Below are 17778 nucleotides of genomic sequence, written 5' to 3'. Positions count from 1 at the left end.
CGCAGCGGTGGGGGAGCGGTCTGTCAAGCTGTGGCACACCGAGCTGCTATTCAATGCGGCGCAGCAGGCACAGCAGGGTGGCGGCAGCCCCAGCCTGGTGGCCCAGATGTCCCTTCGGCGGGACCGGGAGGCGGCGGCGGCGGGGGCGGGCCGCAACGGAGCGCAGCCGCAGCGGCAACAGCAGGCTGGCGCCGGCGCCAGCGCCAGCGCGCAGGAGGCGCGGGAGGAGCAGGTGTGCATCGTGTGCATGGAGGCGGCCGGCACCGGCGGCTTTGTGCACGGCGGTAGCATGCACGGCGGATACTGCGGGGCGTGTGTGAGGGAGATACGCAGGAGCCGGCCGGGGCGGTGCCCGACCTGCAACCAAGCGGTGCAGAGCTACGTGGAGCGAACGTTCAGCTGAAGAGGTTGCGCTCCCGTCTCGTGCTGTTGTCGCTTGCATGGGAGCCTGTTGATCTGCTGTGGCCTGTTGACATATGTGAATGCCTGCTAATGCTACAACAAGAGCTGAACCACCACTTTGGTCGCACGAGTGCACGGCAGGTCTGTATGGTCGACTGCTGCTACTGCTGCTGCTGGCTGGAGGGTCAGCGCTCCACGGCACGGCCCTGGGGGCGGAGCGACGCCTCACACAGCTGCCTGCAGGCGCAGGAGGGCAGCCCCACGGTATGAATAGCAGGCACTGGGGGCCGACATGCCACTGTGCGGTGGATTCTGCTGGCATGGAAGCAGCACGCAGCACGCAGCAGCCCATGCACACGGTTGTTGTGCCCGTCACCTCAGCTGCTTGATGACATGCTCGAAAGCGGGGCGCTCTGCCGGGTCCTGCGCCCAGCAGGAGCGCACTAGCACGGCATACGCGGGCAGCGACGCCGCAAAGGCGGCGTTGTCGGCAGCGGCGCCCGGCAGCTCTGCCGCGGCTTCGGGGACAGGCAGGCGGGTGCCAGCCATCAGCTGGGCCACCACCTGCAAGGCGGGCAGGCGGGCGCAGACGGCGCTGGTTCAGGAAAGAATCCAGGGAATGGCAATGCCCAAAGAGATGCTGCCTGGGATTGCCATTGGATGTCACGCCAGTGTGGCCCAGCGGCCCGACCCAGCATGCGCGCAGGCGCTCACCGTCCAGGGGCTGGACTTCTCCCAGGGTATGGTCCAGGTCACTGCAGGGGCAGGGGAGCAGGGGCGATGTCAGCGTCTGCAGCGAGGCGGCCTGGACGGGCGCACGAGCGGCCCCGCTCGCTTGGCGAGCGCGCCCCAGCGCCAGCACGCAAGCAATGCAGCAGCAGCAGCAGCAGCAGCAGCAGGTGTGCTGCCACCAGCGATGCGCCACTCACTCAGCTCCCAGAGCACCACCCCGAAGCTGAAGACGTCGCTGGCAGGGGAGGTGGGCTTGCCCTCCAGCACCTCTGGCGCCTGGCACGGGGCAGGAACCAGGACGGCAGACACAGCTCGTGTCAGCAAGCACCCACGAAGCCTTGGCCCTCTGCAATGGGGTCCCAGAGCCAACCAACACGGCGCCAAGGCAAGCCCAAAAGGGGCGGGGCAACAGCCAGGGCCCGCCCGCCTCACCAGCCACTTTGGGTTGGCCCCCGCCATTGTGCCCGTCTTGGCGCTGCCGCTGCGCTCCGGGTCCATAATCTTGGACAGGTTGAAGTCGCAAACCTGGGGGAAGGGCAGGCACGGCAAGGCATGCAGGCGCGGTAGGCAGTGGTGTGAGCTGTGGGTTGCAGGCAAGTGGCAGCTTGAAAGCGTTGTGGGAGGCGGTGGGCACTAGGGAGTGCGTGCGCGACGACACCACCACTGTCAACGCTCCTGCTGCCACGGCCTCCATGCAGCTCCACATGCCGCACCTTGACCCGCCAGGTGCTGTCCACCAGCAGGTTGGGGCTCTTAAGGTCGCGGTGGATGATGCCGCGGCGGTGCAGGTAGAGCATGCCCTTGGCCGCATCCAGTGCCTGCACACAGCAACGCAGGCAGGCAGGCAGAGTTGGCTTGACCGGCAAGCATCAAACCCACCGCTTCCGTCCGCAAACAACGAGGGTTGACTGCACGCAGCCCTCCAGCAGCAGCCAGCACGGCTGGCAGCTGGAAAGAAGGGGCGGGACCCCACCAGGTTCAGGCGGCGGGACCAGGTGAGCTGTGCCGCCCGCTGCGCCGACATGCGGCCGCCCCGAAGCACGTCCGTCAGCGACCCCTTGCCGCAGTACTCTGCAGCAGTGCAACCGGGGCATGCACACTCATACTCTTATAGCAAAGCAACAGGGCGTGTGCAAAAGGGAGGAAGGCCAGCTGAAATCGCCACAGGCACCGCATGGTCGGCAACCGCTGGCCCGCATCCCAGCCGCCAGCCTCCTCCTACAGGCAGCCGCAGCCCCCACCACCCCCACCACCCGCAATGCACAACGCAACGCAACGCACCCGTGATCATGGCGGGCGGGAAGGCGGACACGCCCATGAACTGCACCACGTTTGGGTGGCGCAGCGAGGCCATCAGGCCGCACTCCTTCTGCAGGTTGACCAGCACGGGGTTGGACAGGGTCAGCGCCGCCTCGTCCGCCGAGCCCTTGATGTCCTGCAGCGACAGCAGCAGCTTGACCGCCACCAACGTCTCGTGCAGCTTGGCCAGGTAGACCTGCGGCAGATGGCAGGCGGCCAGGGAGGGTGCTCATCAGTACATCATGGGGACGAGACTGGCTGCCTGGCCCATGCCGTGTGTGTGCACGGGCATGTGTATGATGTGGGGCAGGCGAGGGAAGGTGTGCCTGCCTGCAGCAGCAAGCCGCCAGAGGCTCCCACCTTGCCGAAGCTGCCTTCCCCGATGGGGCGCACCAGCACCAGCTCCTCGTACTGGATTTCCCTGCGGTACATGCGGTACGGCATGCACAGCATGAGTAAGGAGCATGCCACCGAGTGCACAAAGCATGCCCACAACAGCAGCACGCACGGCGGCACGGGTGTTGCTCACCAGGGCCGGATGTCCACCATGCAATTGCTGCTGGTGCGGGTTTGCAGCACATTTGTGCTGCCGCCGCTGCCGCGGCTAGTGCCCTGGCTGCCGCCGCTGCCATTCAGCGGCGGCGGGGCTGCGGGTGGGGCTGCAGCGGCCGTGGCCGCAGCGGCTGCCGCGGCTGCTGCAGCACCCTGCGCCCAAGCCGCTGCTGCCTCGGCGCCGGCCGAGTGTGGTTGTTCCTGCTGCTGTGCCTGCTGCTGCGCCTGCTGCTGTTGCTCAGCCCACGCCGCTGCTGCCTCGGCACCGGCAGAGTGCGGCTGTTGCTGCTGCACCTGTTGCGCCTGCTGCGCCTGCTGCTGCTGCTCTGCCCAAGCTGCTGCTGCCTCAGCGCCAGCCGAGTGCGGCGCCGGCTGCACCTGCTGCGTTGATTCCTCCTGCTGTTGCTGCGGCTGCTGCGGCCCCTGCGCGTGCGCGTGCTGGCTGCTCTGCTGCTGCGTCTGCTGCTGCTGCTGCTGCTCCCGGCGCGTGGCCAGCTGGCTGTTGACCCAGCTCAGGATTGGGTCAGAGAGCAGGGCGAAGGAGCCTTGGCTGCTGGAGCCGCCGCTGCTGGAGGTTCCAGCGGTGGACACAGTGCGTGTCACATCCCCATCATCCCCTTCCCACATCCCGCTGCTGGAGCTGCTGGCAGGAGGCAGGGGCGCCTGCTGCTGGCCAGGCGAGGACTGCCGCTGATGCTGGCCCCAATTGGGGAGATGCTCCGGCTGCTCCGGCTGCTGTGGCGAGGGCGGGGCGCCTCCCAGTGCTCTGTCAACAAGCGACTGAGTTGCGGTGGGGGCTGAGGGCGGGCGCATGGCCTGCTCCAAGAGGGACAGCGTGGCAGGCGGGGCCGAGGGCTCCCCCAGCGTCGCCAGCAGAGCACTGCCGCCGCTGGGGCCTGACGCAGCGGTAGTGGCGCCATTAGCCACCCGAGCCTGCTGCCAGGGCTCCTGCTCGCTCTGCTGTTGCTGCTGCTGCTGCTGCTGCACCGCTGCTGCTGCAGGTGCCTGCCCGGGGCTAACGCTCGCAGGCGGCGGCGAAGGTGACGGGGCGTCGCCCTGCCGCAGGGCCGCATACGGCGGGCGGTAGTCCTCTGCTTCTGTGGCTGCTGCCACCGCCGCCGTCTGTGGCACCTGATTGCCGTTCACCTCGGCTGGCCCACCCGACTGCCGAGCACCGAGGCCGGCAGACTGGCCCAGGCTGATAGCCCCGCTAGTCTGGGCTAGCACCACGCCGCCAGAGGACCGCCCACTGGTCCTGGCAGAGAGGCCCGGGCTCAGGTTCCCCGACTGGCCGCCGCTTGGCCGCCCCTGCAGCGCCGGCGATGCTGGCAGGTGGCCGCTGGCGTTGGGCGTGCCCAGCCCCGCGGAGCCGCTGCCGCTGGCCCTGGCCGCCGCCTTGTCCCGTTTCCGCGCCGCAGCCAGCTTGCTGACATGGACGCTCATCTTTTGAGCGCTGGTCTGGTTGCCGCTGGCCGCCGCCACATCGATGGCCGTCTTGCCCTCGGCATTCTTCAGCATGGGGTCGGCGCCGCTGCAGCCCAGGGCGGCACAAAGAAGGAGTCCAAGGCTTTCGCTACCCGTCCAGCACAAATGCAGCACAGGAATGCTCGTGGGATGGCAGGGCCAGAACTTGGCCGTCGCCAGATGGGGCCCGCCTGCCCAGCAGCAGCCCAGCCCACCTGTCCAGCAGCGCCTGCACGGCGCGCCCGGTGGCGTGCGTCGCGGCGGCGTGCAGCGGCGAGCCGCGCAGCTTGGTGACCGCATTCACATCCGCCCCCGCCTTGAGCAGCACCTGCAGGGCACAGGCAGTTCTCTGGGTTGCTGGACAGGTGTTGACATCAGGGGGGTCGGGGAAGCGGGTGCCACCCGCCAGCGAAGGGGCAAGTCGCGACCAGCAGTTCGGCAGCCATGCATGCGCATGGCGCATGCCCGGGTGATGCAAGCTTTGCCCAGCCCGCAGCCTGGAGCCAGGGCCAGCCTCACCCGGATGCACTCGAGCTGATCGTGCTGTGCGGCGGCGTGCAGCAGCGTGCCGCGCCCGCCCTGGCGGTCGAGTGCGCTGGCATTGCCGCCCAGGTCCAGCCACCGCTCCAGCTGCTTGGCGTGACCTGCAGGGGAGCAGGGCATGGCGTGGCAAGGTTCAGGGACAGCGCCGGGGCAACAGGGCAGCAGCTGGGTGTGGGCAAAGGTGTTTAGGGTGTGGGCAGGGGGCAGCAACAGCGGGGGCGGTAGTGCAGCGGCGGTGGAGTCGCGGCGGTGGGCGCAATGCTTTAGAGGCTGGCGGATCGTTGGCGAGCTGGTTCCCAGGCTCTGCACACGCCAATTGGGCCGCCGATAGCTCACCGGTGCTTGCCAACACCCAAGGGTCCCCCAATTCTTTGCTGGTGGCGCAGCCCATGGCGGGAGCTGGTGCGCCAGATAACAGAGATCTGCTGCAGCCGGAACCGGCCACGCCTGAACCCCGGCCAGTGCTCACGCGCCGGCCATGGGCGCCATTCCTCGCGGGTACCCACTCTGGCTGTGACACACGATGCAGTGGAGTTCGAGAGTTCCCTGGAGTCGCTGCAAGCGTTGGCCCCAGTGGATCTGCGTGTCAACTTTGGACTCGACTCAAGGCCTTGCAAGGCTGAGCTTGCACAATGACATTCGACTCCAGCAGGCCACACACAAGGGAATTGGAGGCGACGAAATGCCCAAGTGCCCGCATTGCTACCCTGCGTCGCGCCCGCCGGCGCCGGGCCGCCGCTGTCGCCGCCATCCGCAGCAGCTGCCTGCAACCGTGCCAAGTTACAGCAGCACGCGTGCACCAAGGACACAGAAACGCACAGGCAGCAGCGGCGAAATGAAATGGCGATGATCGGCGAGCTGCAGAGTAGAAGAGTCCCACCAGGCAGGGTGGCTGGCGGCAAGCGGGCCAGCAGGGGCCTCGGAGTTCAAAGCAACAAAAACAGTGTTGATGGTCACTCAAGAGCGAGCCCTGCCGGGCATCCGCAGGAAGAAAAAGAGGGAAGCAGGGAGTGAGGGACAGAGGGACTATAGGGATTGAAAAGCAATGCAACACACATAGTTCAAGGGGCGGCCGATGCCGCACGTAGTGTATGGCAGCCCACGTGCTACATGGGACAAGGACGCCCTGGCGCCAACATGGCGGCGCCCAGGAGAAGCTGCCGGCAGGCTGGGCCAATGCAGCTTCTGCCTGGGTCTGCCGGGTTCAATGAAGGTTGGTACATGCCGGTACATGTATCAGTTGGTGCGGCAAGGCCCACGCGTGCCAGCTGCACTACTTCTCCATCGAGCTCTTTGCCTGCAGCTCCAGCATCTTCCTGCAGCACAACAAACGAGGTCCAAGGCTTTTGTAGGGGCACGCCGGTCATGCGCACATCGACAGGCGGGCAGCGCGCCCCAGCCGTGTGCAACCCAGCCGCGCAGCCAGCGCTCCCACCAACAGCCCTCACCTCTCCCTCCACACCCACTACCCTGCACACCACACACATGCATCACCACACCACAGCCCGGCCCACCTCAGCTCGTGGATGCAGTCCTCAAAGGTGGGCCGCTCTGCCGGGTCCTGCGCCCAGCACCGCTGCAGCAGGCCCACGTAGTCATCCAGGCCCGCAAAGCGCTGGGTGTCGGGGCCGGGCAGCTCCTCCTTGGCGGGGATCTTCAGGCGCATGCCATCCATCAGCTTGCCCACCAGCTGCGGGGACGGAGGGAGGAGGAGAAGAGGAGGTGTGGTTGGCGAGGGCGAGGGTTCGTGGGTGTGTGCTGTTGGTGGTGGCGGTCAGGGTGGTGGAGGCTGGGAGAGGGGTCGAGAGGAGGGGGGCCAGAGGCGCAGGGAAGCAGCCTCAGGTGCTGGCTGCACATGGCAGGCAGGGAGCGGCGGCAGCAACTCACCCCCCAGGGGCTGACATGCGGCCACGGCAGCTGGAAGGTGACTGCGGGCCAGGGCGGGCGGGGACACAGCATGGGTCAGTGGGTACCGCTGCAACAGGAGCATGCCAGCAAGCAACCGGGTCTTGCTTGCAGGCATGCAGCCCAGCCATCGCAGCAGACGGCAGCCACTCACGCAGCTCCCACATCACGACGCCCCAGGAGAAGACGTCGCTGGCGGTGGTGGCGGACTCGCCGTTGAGAATCTCGGGTGCCTGCGGGCGGCGGCAGGCAGGGTGGGCAGGCAGGCAGGCACAGGGCGAGCTTCAGGGCTCCTACCCCTGGGGCCCGAGCCCCTGCCGCCACAAGCAGCAACACAAGCACCGCATGCATGTGAGCGTCAGCGTGGGCACAGCACCGCCTCCTCACCAGCCAGCGAGGGTTCATGTTAGCCACGGTGGACCGCCCGCTGCCGGTGTCCTCCACAATCTTGCTCAGGTTGAAGTCGGCCACCTGCGCAGTTTGAAGGCAGCAGAAGGCAGAGGGCCCGGGGAAAGATGGAGCAGAGGTCAGCGCTGGTAGAGCGGGCGAGTCGCAGCAGTGACTAGAATGCTGTGCGGAGCTACCAAGGTCCCCACCCACCTTGACCTTCCACGTGCTTTCCACCAGCAGGTTGGGCGACTTGAGGTCGCGGTGGATGATGCCGCGCTTATGCAGGTACAGCATGCCCTTGGTGGCATCCAGCGCCTGCAGGAAGCAGGCGGCCAGCCGGGCCAGGCAGCCAGCACCTCAGAACCACACCCTCTGAATGCCGCAAAACAAGCTGGCCGCACATCAGACTGCTGCTGTAACGCAGGAAGCAGGGACGCGTGGGTGGGCAGCCAGGCCAGCCCCTGCCCAGGCGCACCATGTTGAGCCGCCGCAGCCAGGTGAGCTGCGCCGCCTTCTGGGGCGACGCGTTGGCCGCCTTGAGCACGTCCGCCAGCGAGCCCTTGGCGCAGTACTCTGCAGGCGGGAGGAAAGGAGGGTCGGCCGTTGCTGTGCCAGGCAGGCGATGGTGCTGTGAGGAGGGGCGAAAGGTCTGCTCGCGTTGCTCGCCCCCCAACCTACCTGCCCCCACCCACAACACAGACAGACACACGCCCAGCCCACGCACCCGCAAACAATGCAACGTAAATAAAGCAACGCAACGCACCCGTGACCATGGAGGGGGGCAGGGCGCTGAAGCCCATGAACTGAACCACGTTAGGGTGGCGCAGCGAGGCCATCAGCGTGCACTCCTTTTGCAGGTTGAACAGGATGGGGTTGGAGAGGGTCCACACCGCGTCGGGCCCCGCCGCCTTCTGCGCCTCCTCCAGATCAAGCAGCACTTTAACGGCAACCAGCGTCTCGTGCCTGCAACGGTGGGCAAGCGGGTGGAGGCATTGGGCTGAAAACCTTCCTATTCCTACAGCCATCACCCAATCCAGCTGTAGCTGGGCTGACAGCCGGGCAAAGCCGAAAGCAAGCCAGGAGGAGAAGGTCTGAGGCTGCACAACCACAGGGGACAGCCCGAGGCTGCAACCGCAACCTGCCTCGCTCACCACTTGGCCACGTAAACCTTGCCAAAGCTGCCCTCCCCGATCGTCTTGTGCAGGGCCAGATCCTCAAACTGGATCTCCCAGGGCCTGCGCCAGGCAATGGCGGCGGTGGAACAGAAGCAGGGATCAGGTCCGTATGTCAGCGCTAGCCACGGATCAACCAGTGCCCCTCCGAACAACAAACAATGCACGCTGTGTCCACGCATGCAGAACAACAGGCACGCATGCCCCTGCCCCCGCCTGCCGGCTGCAGCCGACCCACCGACCTGATGTCGATGCTCAGGGAGAGGCTGCTGCCGCGGGAGGGCTGCGTGACGCTGCTGCCGCTGGGCCGGTCGCCCAGCCCGTCCCCAGAGATGGTGCGCTGGGAGGCCAGCTGGCCAGCGGGCATGGTGGGCGGCTGCGCGGCGGGCTGCACGCTCGCCACGGTGGCCGGTGGCGCCGCCGCCTGCTGGTTGCCGCCCTGCTGCTGCTGCTGCTGCTCTGGCTGCTGCCCCGGCACGATGGTGGCAAAAGGCGATGTGGCGGCCAGGTTGGATGGCGACCTGCTGAGGCCCGACGGCAGTTTGGTCAGCATCGCCTTTCGCACAAACTCAAGCAGGGGGTCGTTGACCAGAGAGTTGGCGCCGCTGCGGGGAGGCAGGAGGCAGGAGCAGGGCGGCACCAGGGTGGGTGTAATGGTGGCAGGGGAAAGGGGACAAGCTCAACCGCACAGACTCATGCACGGAGACATGCAAGGTTTGCCGACGGCAGGGCAGCCCAGCAATGCGGGCAGCCCTGCCCAAGAGCAGCCGCACCTGCTGCCTGCGCTGTCTGCGCTGCCCTTGCTGCCGCCCGACCCCACCCTCTCCAGCTCCTCCTCTTTGCCCAGGCTCTCTTCCGAGTCGATGCGCGGCAGGGCAGACACCTGCCTGCCCGGCAGGCCATTGGACCGTGGGGAGGAAGGCCCTGCCACTGCCACGCTGCTGCTGATGGCTCCCGCTGCCCCGCCCTCTGCGCTCGGCCTGCCCGCGGCGACTGCAGCTGCCGCGGTGCGAGGGGATGCCGGCGCCAGAGGAGACGCGCCGCTCGTGCCGCCTCTCAAGCTGCTGTGGCTGCTGCCAAGCTGCGGCTGCTGCGCCTGATCAAGCAGGTGCTGCAGCTGCGCATCCGTTTGCCCCTGCTGCTGCTGCTGCTGCGCTGTCTGCTGCTGCCAGTCTGAGCCGCCTGCCCCCAGCGTGCTGGGACCTGCAGAGGGCTGGCGAGACTGCCGCGCCTGGTACTGGTGGCTGTGGGCCGCCAGCGCCGCCCCCATGCTCCCCGTCGGGTCTGAAGACGCGCGCCGCGCCATGTCCCCTAGGGTGCGCTGGTGTGCAGGCTCCACTGCAGTCAGCTGCTTGTGGATCTCACGAAGCTTTGCCTGCTGCGCTGCTCGCTGCGCCGCCCGCTGCTGCTGCGAGGAGTGAGAGGTGCTGCTCTGCTCCGCCACTCGGCTGTCTGCTGCGCTGATGTGCTCCGGCGGCCGATCCGCCGTCATTCGGATCAAGCCTGCTGTGGCTGGGTAGCCCTCCCTCTGCGCCAGCTCAGCAGCCGTCATGCCGTTGAGCCGCAGTGTGGTGATGGCGCCGCTGCAGGGAGAGCGCAGGGGAGAGGCAGCAGCGGTGGGTCCGCTGATGCGATCCCCGCAACACGGCACACCGATGCAGCACCCAGTCAGGCATGCTGCGCGCTGGAAGCAGCAGGGCTCACTTGGCGAGCAGCAGGGTGACTGCGTTGCCGGCGCCGGCGGCCGCCGCGGCGTGCAGTGCGCTCCCCTGCTCGGGCGTCGTCTGATTGACGTTCGCTCCGCACTTGAGCAGCAGCTGCAGGCAGGCAGGCCCGGCGAAAGGTGAGCCAGGAGCCTGCTGGGGCAGAACACAGTGCAGGCAGGGCCGGCACCGCCACCCACCTTGATGCTCTCTACTTGGTCGCTGCGGGCGGCCGCGTGCAGCAGCGTCCCCCGACCCTTGGCCGTGTCTATGGCATCCACACTGCCCCCACTGTCTATCCACTGAGCCAGGGCCGCAATGGAGCCTGCACGCGACAGCAGCAGACGCAGGTGGGGGGCGGCAGCAATGGTGTCCTTGCGGGGCTGTGGCGGGGCTTTGTTGGGGTGGCCTGCCGCTGTCCCCGCGCGCCGCATGCTCCCTCCTGTGCTTCTGTAAGTGCGAGGCCTGCTGGCAACGGGCAGGCATATCCCTCCGGCTCACCCTCGCCGGCAAGCGTCCAGGGGTCCCGAGAAAACGGTTTGGACGACCCGCACCCCATGCTGCAGGGGGCGCTAAGCCCGCCCCACGGTCTCACAAGCCAACTGAGGAGAGCTGCGGAGACACGATCGCTGCACCTGGCTTGGGCCGCTGCCTGCGGTCACGGATCGGGCGGCGTGTTTGCCAGCATGCTGCAACTCAACTCTTAGCTTCCAAGCTTTCATAGTGGAAGTGTGGGTCGTGGGGCGGAGCAGGCGGAGCAGGGGCGCGAATAATTGCCTTGCAGGAGCTTTTTCGCCGTTTTGTGGCTAGATAAAATGCCTGAGAAGAGCATCACACCGATCGGCACAGCTTGGGAGGAGCAAGCCCTGACAGCGGCGGCGGTAACAACCCAGGCGGTGGGGTCTTCCGCCCGCAGCCCACCCCAAATGCAGCTCAGCCGAACTCCCTCAACTACTGCCTGAATCGGAGAGGTTCTTACAAAGAGAGAGTTGGCAGCAACTTATGGAGCGAGGAAGAAACGAGCGGCAGCGACAGACAGGAGCGGAGGGGTTGTGCAAGTGGGCCCTCACGCCAGCTGCTGCCAGAGGCGGGCGCCGATGGAGGCGCCGCCATCCAGCCATCCCCGACTGCCTCCTGCCACCGCTGCCGCTGCCTGGGCTGGTTGCTGCTGGTGCTGCTCCGCCGCCGACGCCGCATCGGTGTGAAAGCCTTGCCGCTGCTTGTGCTTGGGGTTGTCCTTGCAGATGACGTAGAGGCGGCCCCGCCGCTTCACGATGCGGCACGCTGCACGCATACACGTGCCGGGGGGTGGGGTTGGGGGTGGGGTTGGGTGTTGTTGCACACCTCTCAGGGGTCAAACACGAGCGGCACGGTGCGGCAAAATGCTACTGGTGCGCCCTCAGATGTTCGGGCCCAGCAGCAGCATGCCCTCACCTTCACACAACTTCTTTATGCTGGCCTTGACCTTCATGGCTGGCTGGTTCGCACTAGAGGACCTGCAGGGGTAGCCGGTGGTTGTGAAACCAGGTCTGTGAGGCGGCGTCCACGTTGGGTGCCACCGCGTGGGGCGGTGGCTGCACGGCTGCAGCAGCGCGGGTCTGCCGGGTGCCAGGGCGAATCCTTGCACTCCCTGCACCTGTGCCAAGCGGCCCACCTGGGTTTCAGGCGACGACGCAGATAGAGATGGCCGGGTGTGCTTGCAAGGGGGTTGAGGTCTGCAGGTTGTGCTGGTATCTGCACGCTCTTCTTAGTCTTGCGAGGAGTTACTGAAGCGGGGCTGGTTTATTTTAGCCCTGCATGGGCCAGGCTGGCGATGGGTGGCAAGGAGAAGTGCTTCTCATCGCCGCCAAGCATCTGGCGTTCACTTCCTACACGATCAGCTCATGTTCCGTTGCTAGGTGGCCATCTTCGCTCAGGTGGGCAGCGTGTCGTGTGCGCCGGCAAGAGCAGCATTGAGACCCTCAAATCACCGCCACACGATCATTTATTATGCATGCATATCGATGCCTGCCACGCCGACAATCACCCACAGACTCTGCTGCCACCGTCTGCCGCCGCCACCGCCTGCGCAGGTGCTGGTGATGCAGCTAGTTTGACTTGCAAAGGATCCGCCGATGCGCTTTGTGGTGGTGGGCGGCGGCGTGGCGGGCGTGTGCTGCGCGGAGGAGCTGTGCCGGGTGCGCCCGCAAGACAGCGTGACGCTAGTGGCCGCCGATCGCGTGCTCAAGGTGAGGTTGTGGCTGCTTTGCGGATTGCCACCTGCCAGTATAAGCTGCTCCTGCCTCCTGGCTGCCTGTTCCTCCTTGTGCTGCCTGGTTCCTGCCTCATCCGCGACCAGCCTGGGCCAATGCCCTGTGCCCTGTGCCGCCCGCCTGCAGGGCGTGAGCGTGGTGGTGCGCCTGTCGCGGACCTTAGAGGAGCTGGCTTTGGTTGAGCGGCGACTGGATGAGCTGCCCTGGCCCAACCTGCAGATGGTGCAGGGCGTGGCGGCGGGAATAGATGCAGAGGGCAAGGTGCGCCATGAGAGGGCGGGGCAGACATGGTGTGTACGGGCATTTGGGCTACAGGCTGCCGCCGTGCCTCGCTGTGGAGCCTACAGCTCCACAGAAGCGGCGGGGCCTGGCCTGCTGCCAGCTGGCAGACCTGCCAAGACCAGCACCACGCCCCCTACCTGCCTGCTTGCCTGCAGGAGCTGCTGCTCGGTGACGGCCGCCGCTTGCCTTATGACAAGCTCTGTATCTGCGCTGGGGCGCGGCCCAAGCAGCTGCCGCCCACAGCCTTCCACGCCCGCCCGGCGCCCGGGCTGAGCGAGGCCGAGGCGGAAGCCGAGCGGCAGCGGCAAGAGGCCGAGCTGAGGCGGCGCGTGCTGACCATCCGAGATACCGACAGCGTGCAGCGGCTGGCGGCGCGGCTGCGCGGCGCGCGGCGCGTCGCTGTGGTTGGCAACGGCGGCATCGCCCTGGAGCTCATGTGAGCCCTGCCTGCCTGCCTGCCTGCCTGCCTGCCACACTACCGCCCCGAAGGCTGCTTGGCGGCCAGCCAGCCAGTCGGCCAGCCGGCCAGCTGGCCAGCCTGTTTTTCCAACTTCTCTGCCTACCGGCCCTGGCCCTGTCTGGCTGGCCCGGCCGCCTGCCTGCAGCTCAGGGCTACAGGGCAAGGATGTCACGTGGATCATGCGCCATGCCCACATCGGTGAGACTGGGCTGCCGCAGGCTGCTGCCTCCTGGATGCTGGCGCCCTGCCTGCGCCTCTCTCGCCAGGAGCGCCTGGCAGGAGGATCCCCGGCCCAACGCCTGCCAACTCCCCCGCCGACCCATCGTCGTGACTTGAGTGTGCTGCGAGCCATGGTGTGTAGGTGATGCTTACTTCGACCTGGATGCCGCCCAGTTCCTGCTGGAGGAGCTACAGCAGCAGCGGGAGCAGCAGGCGCAGCAGGTGGCAGGGGCGCAGCAGCAGCAGCAGCAGGAGCAGAAGCAGGAGCAGCTGCCGCCGTCGCCGCAGGAGCAGCAGCAAGAGCAGGGGCGGCGGCAGCCCTCTGATGCCAGCCTAGCCAACGGTGCTGGCTCGGAGGACAATTGCGGCAGCGGCAAGGTGCTGGGCCATGCGGTGGGGCCCCGATGGGTGCAGCAGCTGCTTCCGGCTGCTGTAGCGGCCGAGGGAGGCACCGCAGAGGAGGACAGCAGCGCAGTCGGCCGTGTGGATTTAGAGTATGGCTGCGAGGTGGCCTGCATAGAGCTCATCCAAGAGGGAGGGCAGCCGCAGCAGCAGCCGCGGCAGCCGCCCGGAGACGGAGACAGCCCCAGCCAGCGTGGCGGCCAGCCCCCGCTGCTGCTCACGCTCACCAGCGGCAAGAAGGTGGAGGCAGACCTGGTGCTGCTGGCCATCGGGGTGACGCCCGCTCTGGACTGGGTTCCTCCCTGCGTCGAGCGGGCGCCCGATGGCGGCTTGAAGCTCAACAGGTAGCGCCTCGCCCCGCGCAGTTTGTGCTTGGCGGCTGCAGCAGCGGCACCCCTTCCGGTGCCGCCTGTGCGCCTGCCTCGCCGGCCGGCTGCGCCTGCCATGCTGCTGTACCGCCCATGTGCTGCACATGTACCGCATCTGTACCGCCGCAGGCACATGCAGAGCAGCGACCCCGCCATCTACGCCGCCGGCGACAGCGCCAGCTGCAGCTGGGCAGCCGGAGAGTCCTCCCACTGGTTCCAGATGCGGCTGTGGTCGCAGGTGAGCGCGGCGGCCGGGAGAGCAAGCTGCTATATGGCAGCAGAGGTGGTGGTGCCGCTGCTGGTGTGTCTGTGGGTCTCTGCTCTCGACTCTGCTGGATGCCCCACCCTGCTGCCGGCGCCCCCTCCTTGCCCGCAGGCTCGCAGCATGGGCATATATGCCGCACACTGCATGGCGGGGGTGCAGGAGCAGGCGAGCTCCAGCGCGCCTCCCCACATGCATGTTCCTGCCACCCAGCCTGCCTGGTAGCCACTTGCCGCCGGCCGCTGCTGCCATCTTCTCTCCTTGGTGCCAAATAGCCTGCTACTGCTGAAACCCGTTGCCAAACTCACTCTTGCCCCTGCCCCTGCGCCCTGCAGATGGGGGCCGACATGGCATTCGAGCTGTTCACCCACGTCACACGCTTCCTGGGGCGCAAGGTGCCACTGCTGGCGCCGCCGCCGCTGCCGCCACTGCTGCAGCTGCCGGTGTCGCGAGCGCTCCGCAGCCCTGGCTGCTGTCAACCCGGTGCCATGCAGCTGTGCTGCAGAGCGGCTGACTGCCTTTTTTTCCGTTCCTCCTTCGTTTTCCTCCTATGCCAGGTGGTGCTGCTGGGGCTGTACAACGGGCAGCGGCTGCAGCATGAGCCTGCGTCCGACATGGCAACCTACAGCCGCGTCACAGAGGTCGGCGGGGAGAAAGGGAGGCCAGAATGCTGTGGTGGGGGCATGTGGGCGTTGCTGCTGGCGAGGCAGTGTGGCTGGCTGGAGGGATGGTTGGCGCTGTGCAGGCCTGGCGGAAGTGTGCCTGCTGCTCTTCGAAGAGGCAGCAGGTGCACATGCGTCCCCCTGAGCTGCCTTCGCTGTGCTCAACCACCCCATGCACTCACACATACGCAAACCCTGGTGCTCGCAGGGCCCCGAGCGCACGTTTGTGCGTGTGCTGTTGCTGCGGGGGCGGGTCCAGGGCGTGGTGCTGATCGGCGACACAGGTGCGGCGAGGTAGGGGTGGCCCCAGGGCACAAAATTCACTCAGGCGGCTGGGTGTTTGTCGCTGCCCCCATGTCCTGCGCGCATGCTGCAGCGACACAGTTGCCCGCTGTTCGCTGCACGTTGCACCTCCCCGGGCCGCCTCGCTGTGCCTGCCCACCTCCCCTGCTGGCCTGCACCGCTGCAGAACTGGAAGAAACTTTTGAGAACCTGATCCTGGACCAGCTGGATGTGAGCCAGTACGGCCCCGCCCTGCTGGACCCCGACTTTGAGGTGGGCTCGAGGCTGCGATTGGCGACGAGCATGGGTGGTGCCCGCCACCGCCGCCCGAGTGCATGGAATGACTGTCGCCGATCCGCGTGTTGACGTCTGCATGCGTCGAGCCCTACCGTTTGCATTGAGATCCACTTGCTTGCTCGACTGCAGCTAGACCACGTGTTCGACTGATTCAATCGAGCGGTGCGGTGTTATGGGGAGCCCACTGCGACAGCAGCCTGCCTCCTTAATGGTGTAACAGGCAGACCAACAGACGGCAGCTGAGGCGTTGCGAGATGAGATGCTGGCAACCGATGCACTGGCCAGTGCTCCCCATGGGGAGGTGGGATCTGGCAGCGGCCACTGGCAGCAGCAGCCTGGCATCAGCGGCATCACAAGTCAACAACATCCATTGAGGCTGCAGTCACATGCCTTGGCTGGCTGGTGTGTTTTACATCCATGGTTCTTGTGCTGATGTACACGCAGCAGGTGCAATGTGCTGCGCAAAGATTTCATAGCTAGCTGCAGCAATAGATGTGCACTGCCTTATAGGTGGCAGAGGTGTCATTGCTGCTGCATTCACGGGGTGTCAACGGTGCGCGATATCTCTTGAAGCATCTTGTTCAGGCGTGGCTGACGCAGCACAATACCGCCGCCACCGCGCTTCTTTTGGGTAAGAGTGTTGTTGAGGTCGCCCACCATCACCAGCTTGTCTACAGCAAAGGATTGCACTTCGGCGAATCAGCTTTCAATCATGGTAGCAGCTGATGAGGCACAGATCTGTCCTGTAGACTGCAGTTTGCTCCCAACGTATACCGCTGTTGCATCCTGAAGGCGGGTTGGACCACCCTTTGCTGCACACAACACACCAGAGCGGTCGATGCACACGGCCATCTTAGCATGCTCAGAACCTTGAAGAGTCCATGGATAAACATCTCCATCCTCTTCAACACCAACGGCGCTGATATTATTCACCCTGCCATCAGACGGGATTATATCCTGCATGCAAAATGTACTTGAGCATACCTCGGAAACGTTTTTGATTGGAAAGCAGGGTCAGGGAAGGCCGGCCTGGGCAAGCAGCAGGCAGAGCACAACACTGTGCTGCACAGCACAGCCTGCTGCATTCTGGCTTACTGTTTTCTTTTTCAGATGTGTCCGCACATTCCATACGCCCTTAAACAAGTCATGCATGGCCAGCTCTTCGTAGAAGCTAGCCTCTGGCTCGTTTGCCTTTGCCAAGTGCCAGATTCCAGCACTGCAACAGGGCACTGGAGCAGCAGGTCAGCCGCATCTGCAGAGGTTTTAGGGGGAGTGCCCAATTAGTTAGGAAGACTGCTACCTGAGTTCTACAGGGCGGAATCCGGACTCCTTGTAATTTCTGTAGTCTTTGAGTGCAAAATCCATTACCTCGAGCTCAGTATCTGAGTTGTAGTAAAAGGTAAAGGTAAAGGTGGGGAAGAGCCTCCACAGGCTTAACTTCCCGGTTTTAACGTCTAGCTTTAGACCATTATTTGATCTGCCCGACGCGCCAAGTGCAGTACCCCCCACTAGTAGTGAATGGGTCCCGGGGAGGCCTGTGCCGAAGCCTTGGCGATTCTAATAGGCGTTCCCGAAGGAATTGGCTTGGATTGGCGCTGAGCCGGTCAGCTATGCCGCGTTTGTCCTCACAAAGTTTCGACATGGGATCCCGCCGGGCGGAGGGTTCATTCATTCATTCAGCACACAGACCGGCCGCCTCTTGCTCGAGGGCGGCCCACTTTGGCCTGGGCAGCCCGGGCCGCCCTCCCCCCCGGGCGCATGTTCGGTGTTGGAGGGGTGCGCCCAGCGATAGGGGGCCCCTGAAGGCATGCGCCGAGGCCGGGAAGCGTGGTTCGGCGCTGCTGCACGCTTGGCGACTTGAACAGAACCGCGTGCCGCCGAGCTGCGGCCGCAGTTTCCGGCCCACAGTCTACGGCCGCAGCCACGGGACTCGGCGGCACGGCGTTTGGGCCCAAGCTTGCTGCCGCCGCCGCCGTGCCCGGGGGGCAGCGCGGCGGCGGCGGCGGCACGCTGCGACGCCCCCGAGCCACCGAGCTGCGGCCGTAGCTTCCTGCCAGAAGCCCACGGCCACAGCCACGGGACTCGGCGGCACGGCGTTTCGGTCCACGGCTTGCTGCCGCCGCCGCCGCA

The 17778-nt window shown here is 66.1% G+C and overlaps 5 protein-coding genes across 5 annotated transcripts in view; 1 reads left to right on the top strand and 4 right to left on the bottom strand.

The window, feature by feature from the left end:
- Window positions 1–587: 587 nt before the first annotated feature.
- On the bottom strand, window positions 588–5383 carry CHLNCDRAFT_133720 (hypothetical protein; the record flags this gene model as incomplete). The annotated part of the gene is made up of 13 exons (XM_005847474.1): window positions 588–639; window positions 779–966; window positions 1117–1157; window positions 1332–1410; window positions 1567–1659; window positions 1848–1952; window positions 2108–2205; window positions 2416–2629; window positions 2794–2854; window positions 2963–4516; window positions 4665–4777; window positions 4969–5093; window positions 5329–5383. The coding sequence occupies 13 exons, from the start codon at window positions 5381–5383 to the stop codon at window positions 588–590; spliced, it is 2778 nt and encodes a 925-aa protein (XP_005847536.1).
- Window positions 5384–5757: 374 nt separating this feature from the next.
- Window positions 5758–8138, bottom strand: CHLNCDRAFT_31062 (hypothetical protein). Its single transcript, XM_005847473.1, has 8 exons — window positions 8100–8138; window positions 7763–7915; window positions 7498–7602; window positions 7285–7368; window positions 7052–7130; window positions 6880–6920; window positions 6507–6682; window positions 5758–6308 (listed from the first exon to the last, which is right to left on the bottom strand). The coding sequence occupies exons 1-8, from the start codon at window positions 8121–8123 to the stop codon at window positions 6266–6268; spliced, it is 705 nt and encodes a 234-aa protein (XP_005847535.1). The 5' UTR covers window positions 8124–8138; the 3' UTR covers window positions 5758–6265.
- Window positions 8139–11228: 3090 nt separating this feature from the next.
- Window positions 11229–11633, bottom strand: CHLNCDRAFT_133718 (hypothetical protein; the record flags this gene model as incomplete). The annotated part of the gene is made up of 2 exons (XM_005847472.1): window positions 11229–11446; window positions 11597–11633. The coding sequence occupies 2 exons, from the start codon at window positions 11631–11633 to the stop codon at window positions 11229–11231; spliced, it is 255 nt and encodes an 84-aa protein (XP_005847534.1).
- Window positions 11634–12276: 643 nt separating this feature from the next.
- Window positions 12277–16111, top strand: CHLNCDRAFT_57807 (hypothetical protein; the record flags this gene model as incomplete). Its single annotated transcript, XM_005847644.1, has 12 exons — window positions 12277–12390; window positions 12541–12675; window positions 12852–13132; window positions 13302–13354; window positions 13518–14121; window positions 14275–14383; window positions 14522–14605; window positions 14743–14802; window positions 14965–15048; window positions 15278–15353; window positions 15539–15624; window positions 15778–16111. 12 exons carry the CDS (start codon window positions 12277–12279, stop codon window positions 15796–15798), a joined length of 1707 nt encoding a protein of 568 aa, XP_005847706.1. The 3' UTR covers window positions 15799–16111.
- Window positions 16112–16185: 74 nt separating this feature from the next.
- The window catches only part of CHLNCDRAFT_52221 (hypothetical protein), a gene marked incomplete at both ends in the record, with an annotated part of 1676 nt that continues 83 nt past the window's right edge, over window positions 16186–17778 (bottom strand). The window contains 4 exons of the mRNA XM_005847471.1: window positions 16186–16319; window positions 16476–16632; window positions 16744–16864; window positions 16949–17125. Of these exons, the coding sequence (XP_005847533.1) occupies window positions 16186–16319; window positions 16476–16632; window positions 16744–16864; window positions 16949–17125 (589 nt within the window). The remainder of the gene's footprint in view (window positions 16320–16475; window positions 16633–16743; window positions 16865–16948; window positions 17126–17778) is intronic.

The sequence above is a fragment of the Chlorella variabilis genome, assembly GCF_000147415.1.
Source record: "Chlorella variabilis unplaced genomic scaffold CHLNCscaffold_10, whole genome shotgun sequence".
NCBI classification, from domain to species: Eukaryota; Viridiplantae; Chlorophyta; class Trebouxiophyceae; order Chlorellales; family Chlorellaceae; genus Chlorella; species Chlorella variabilis.
This window is presented reverse-complemented; position numbering and strand designations above follow the sequence as displayed.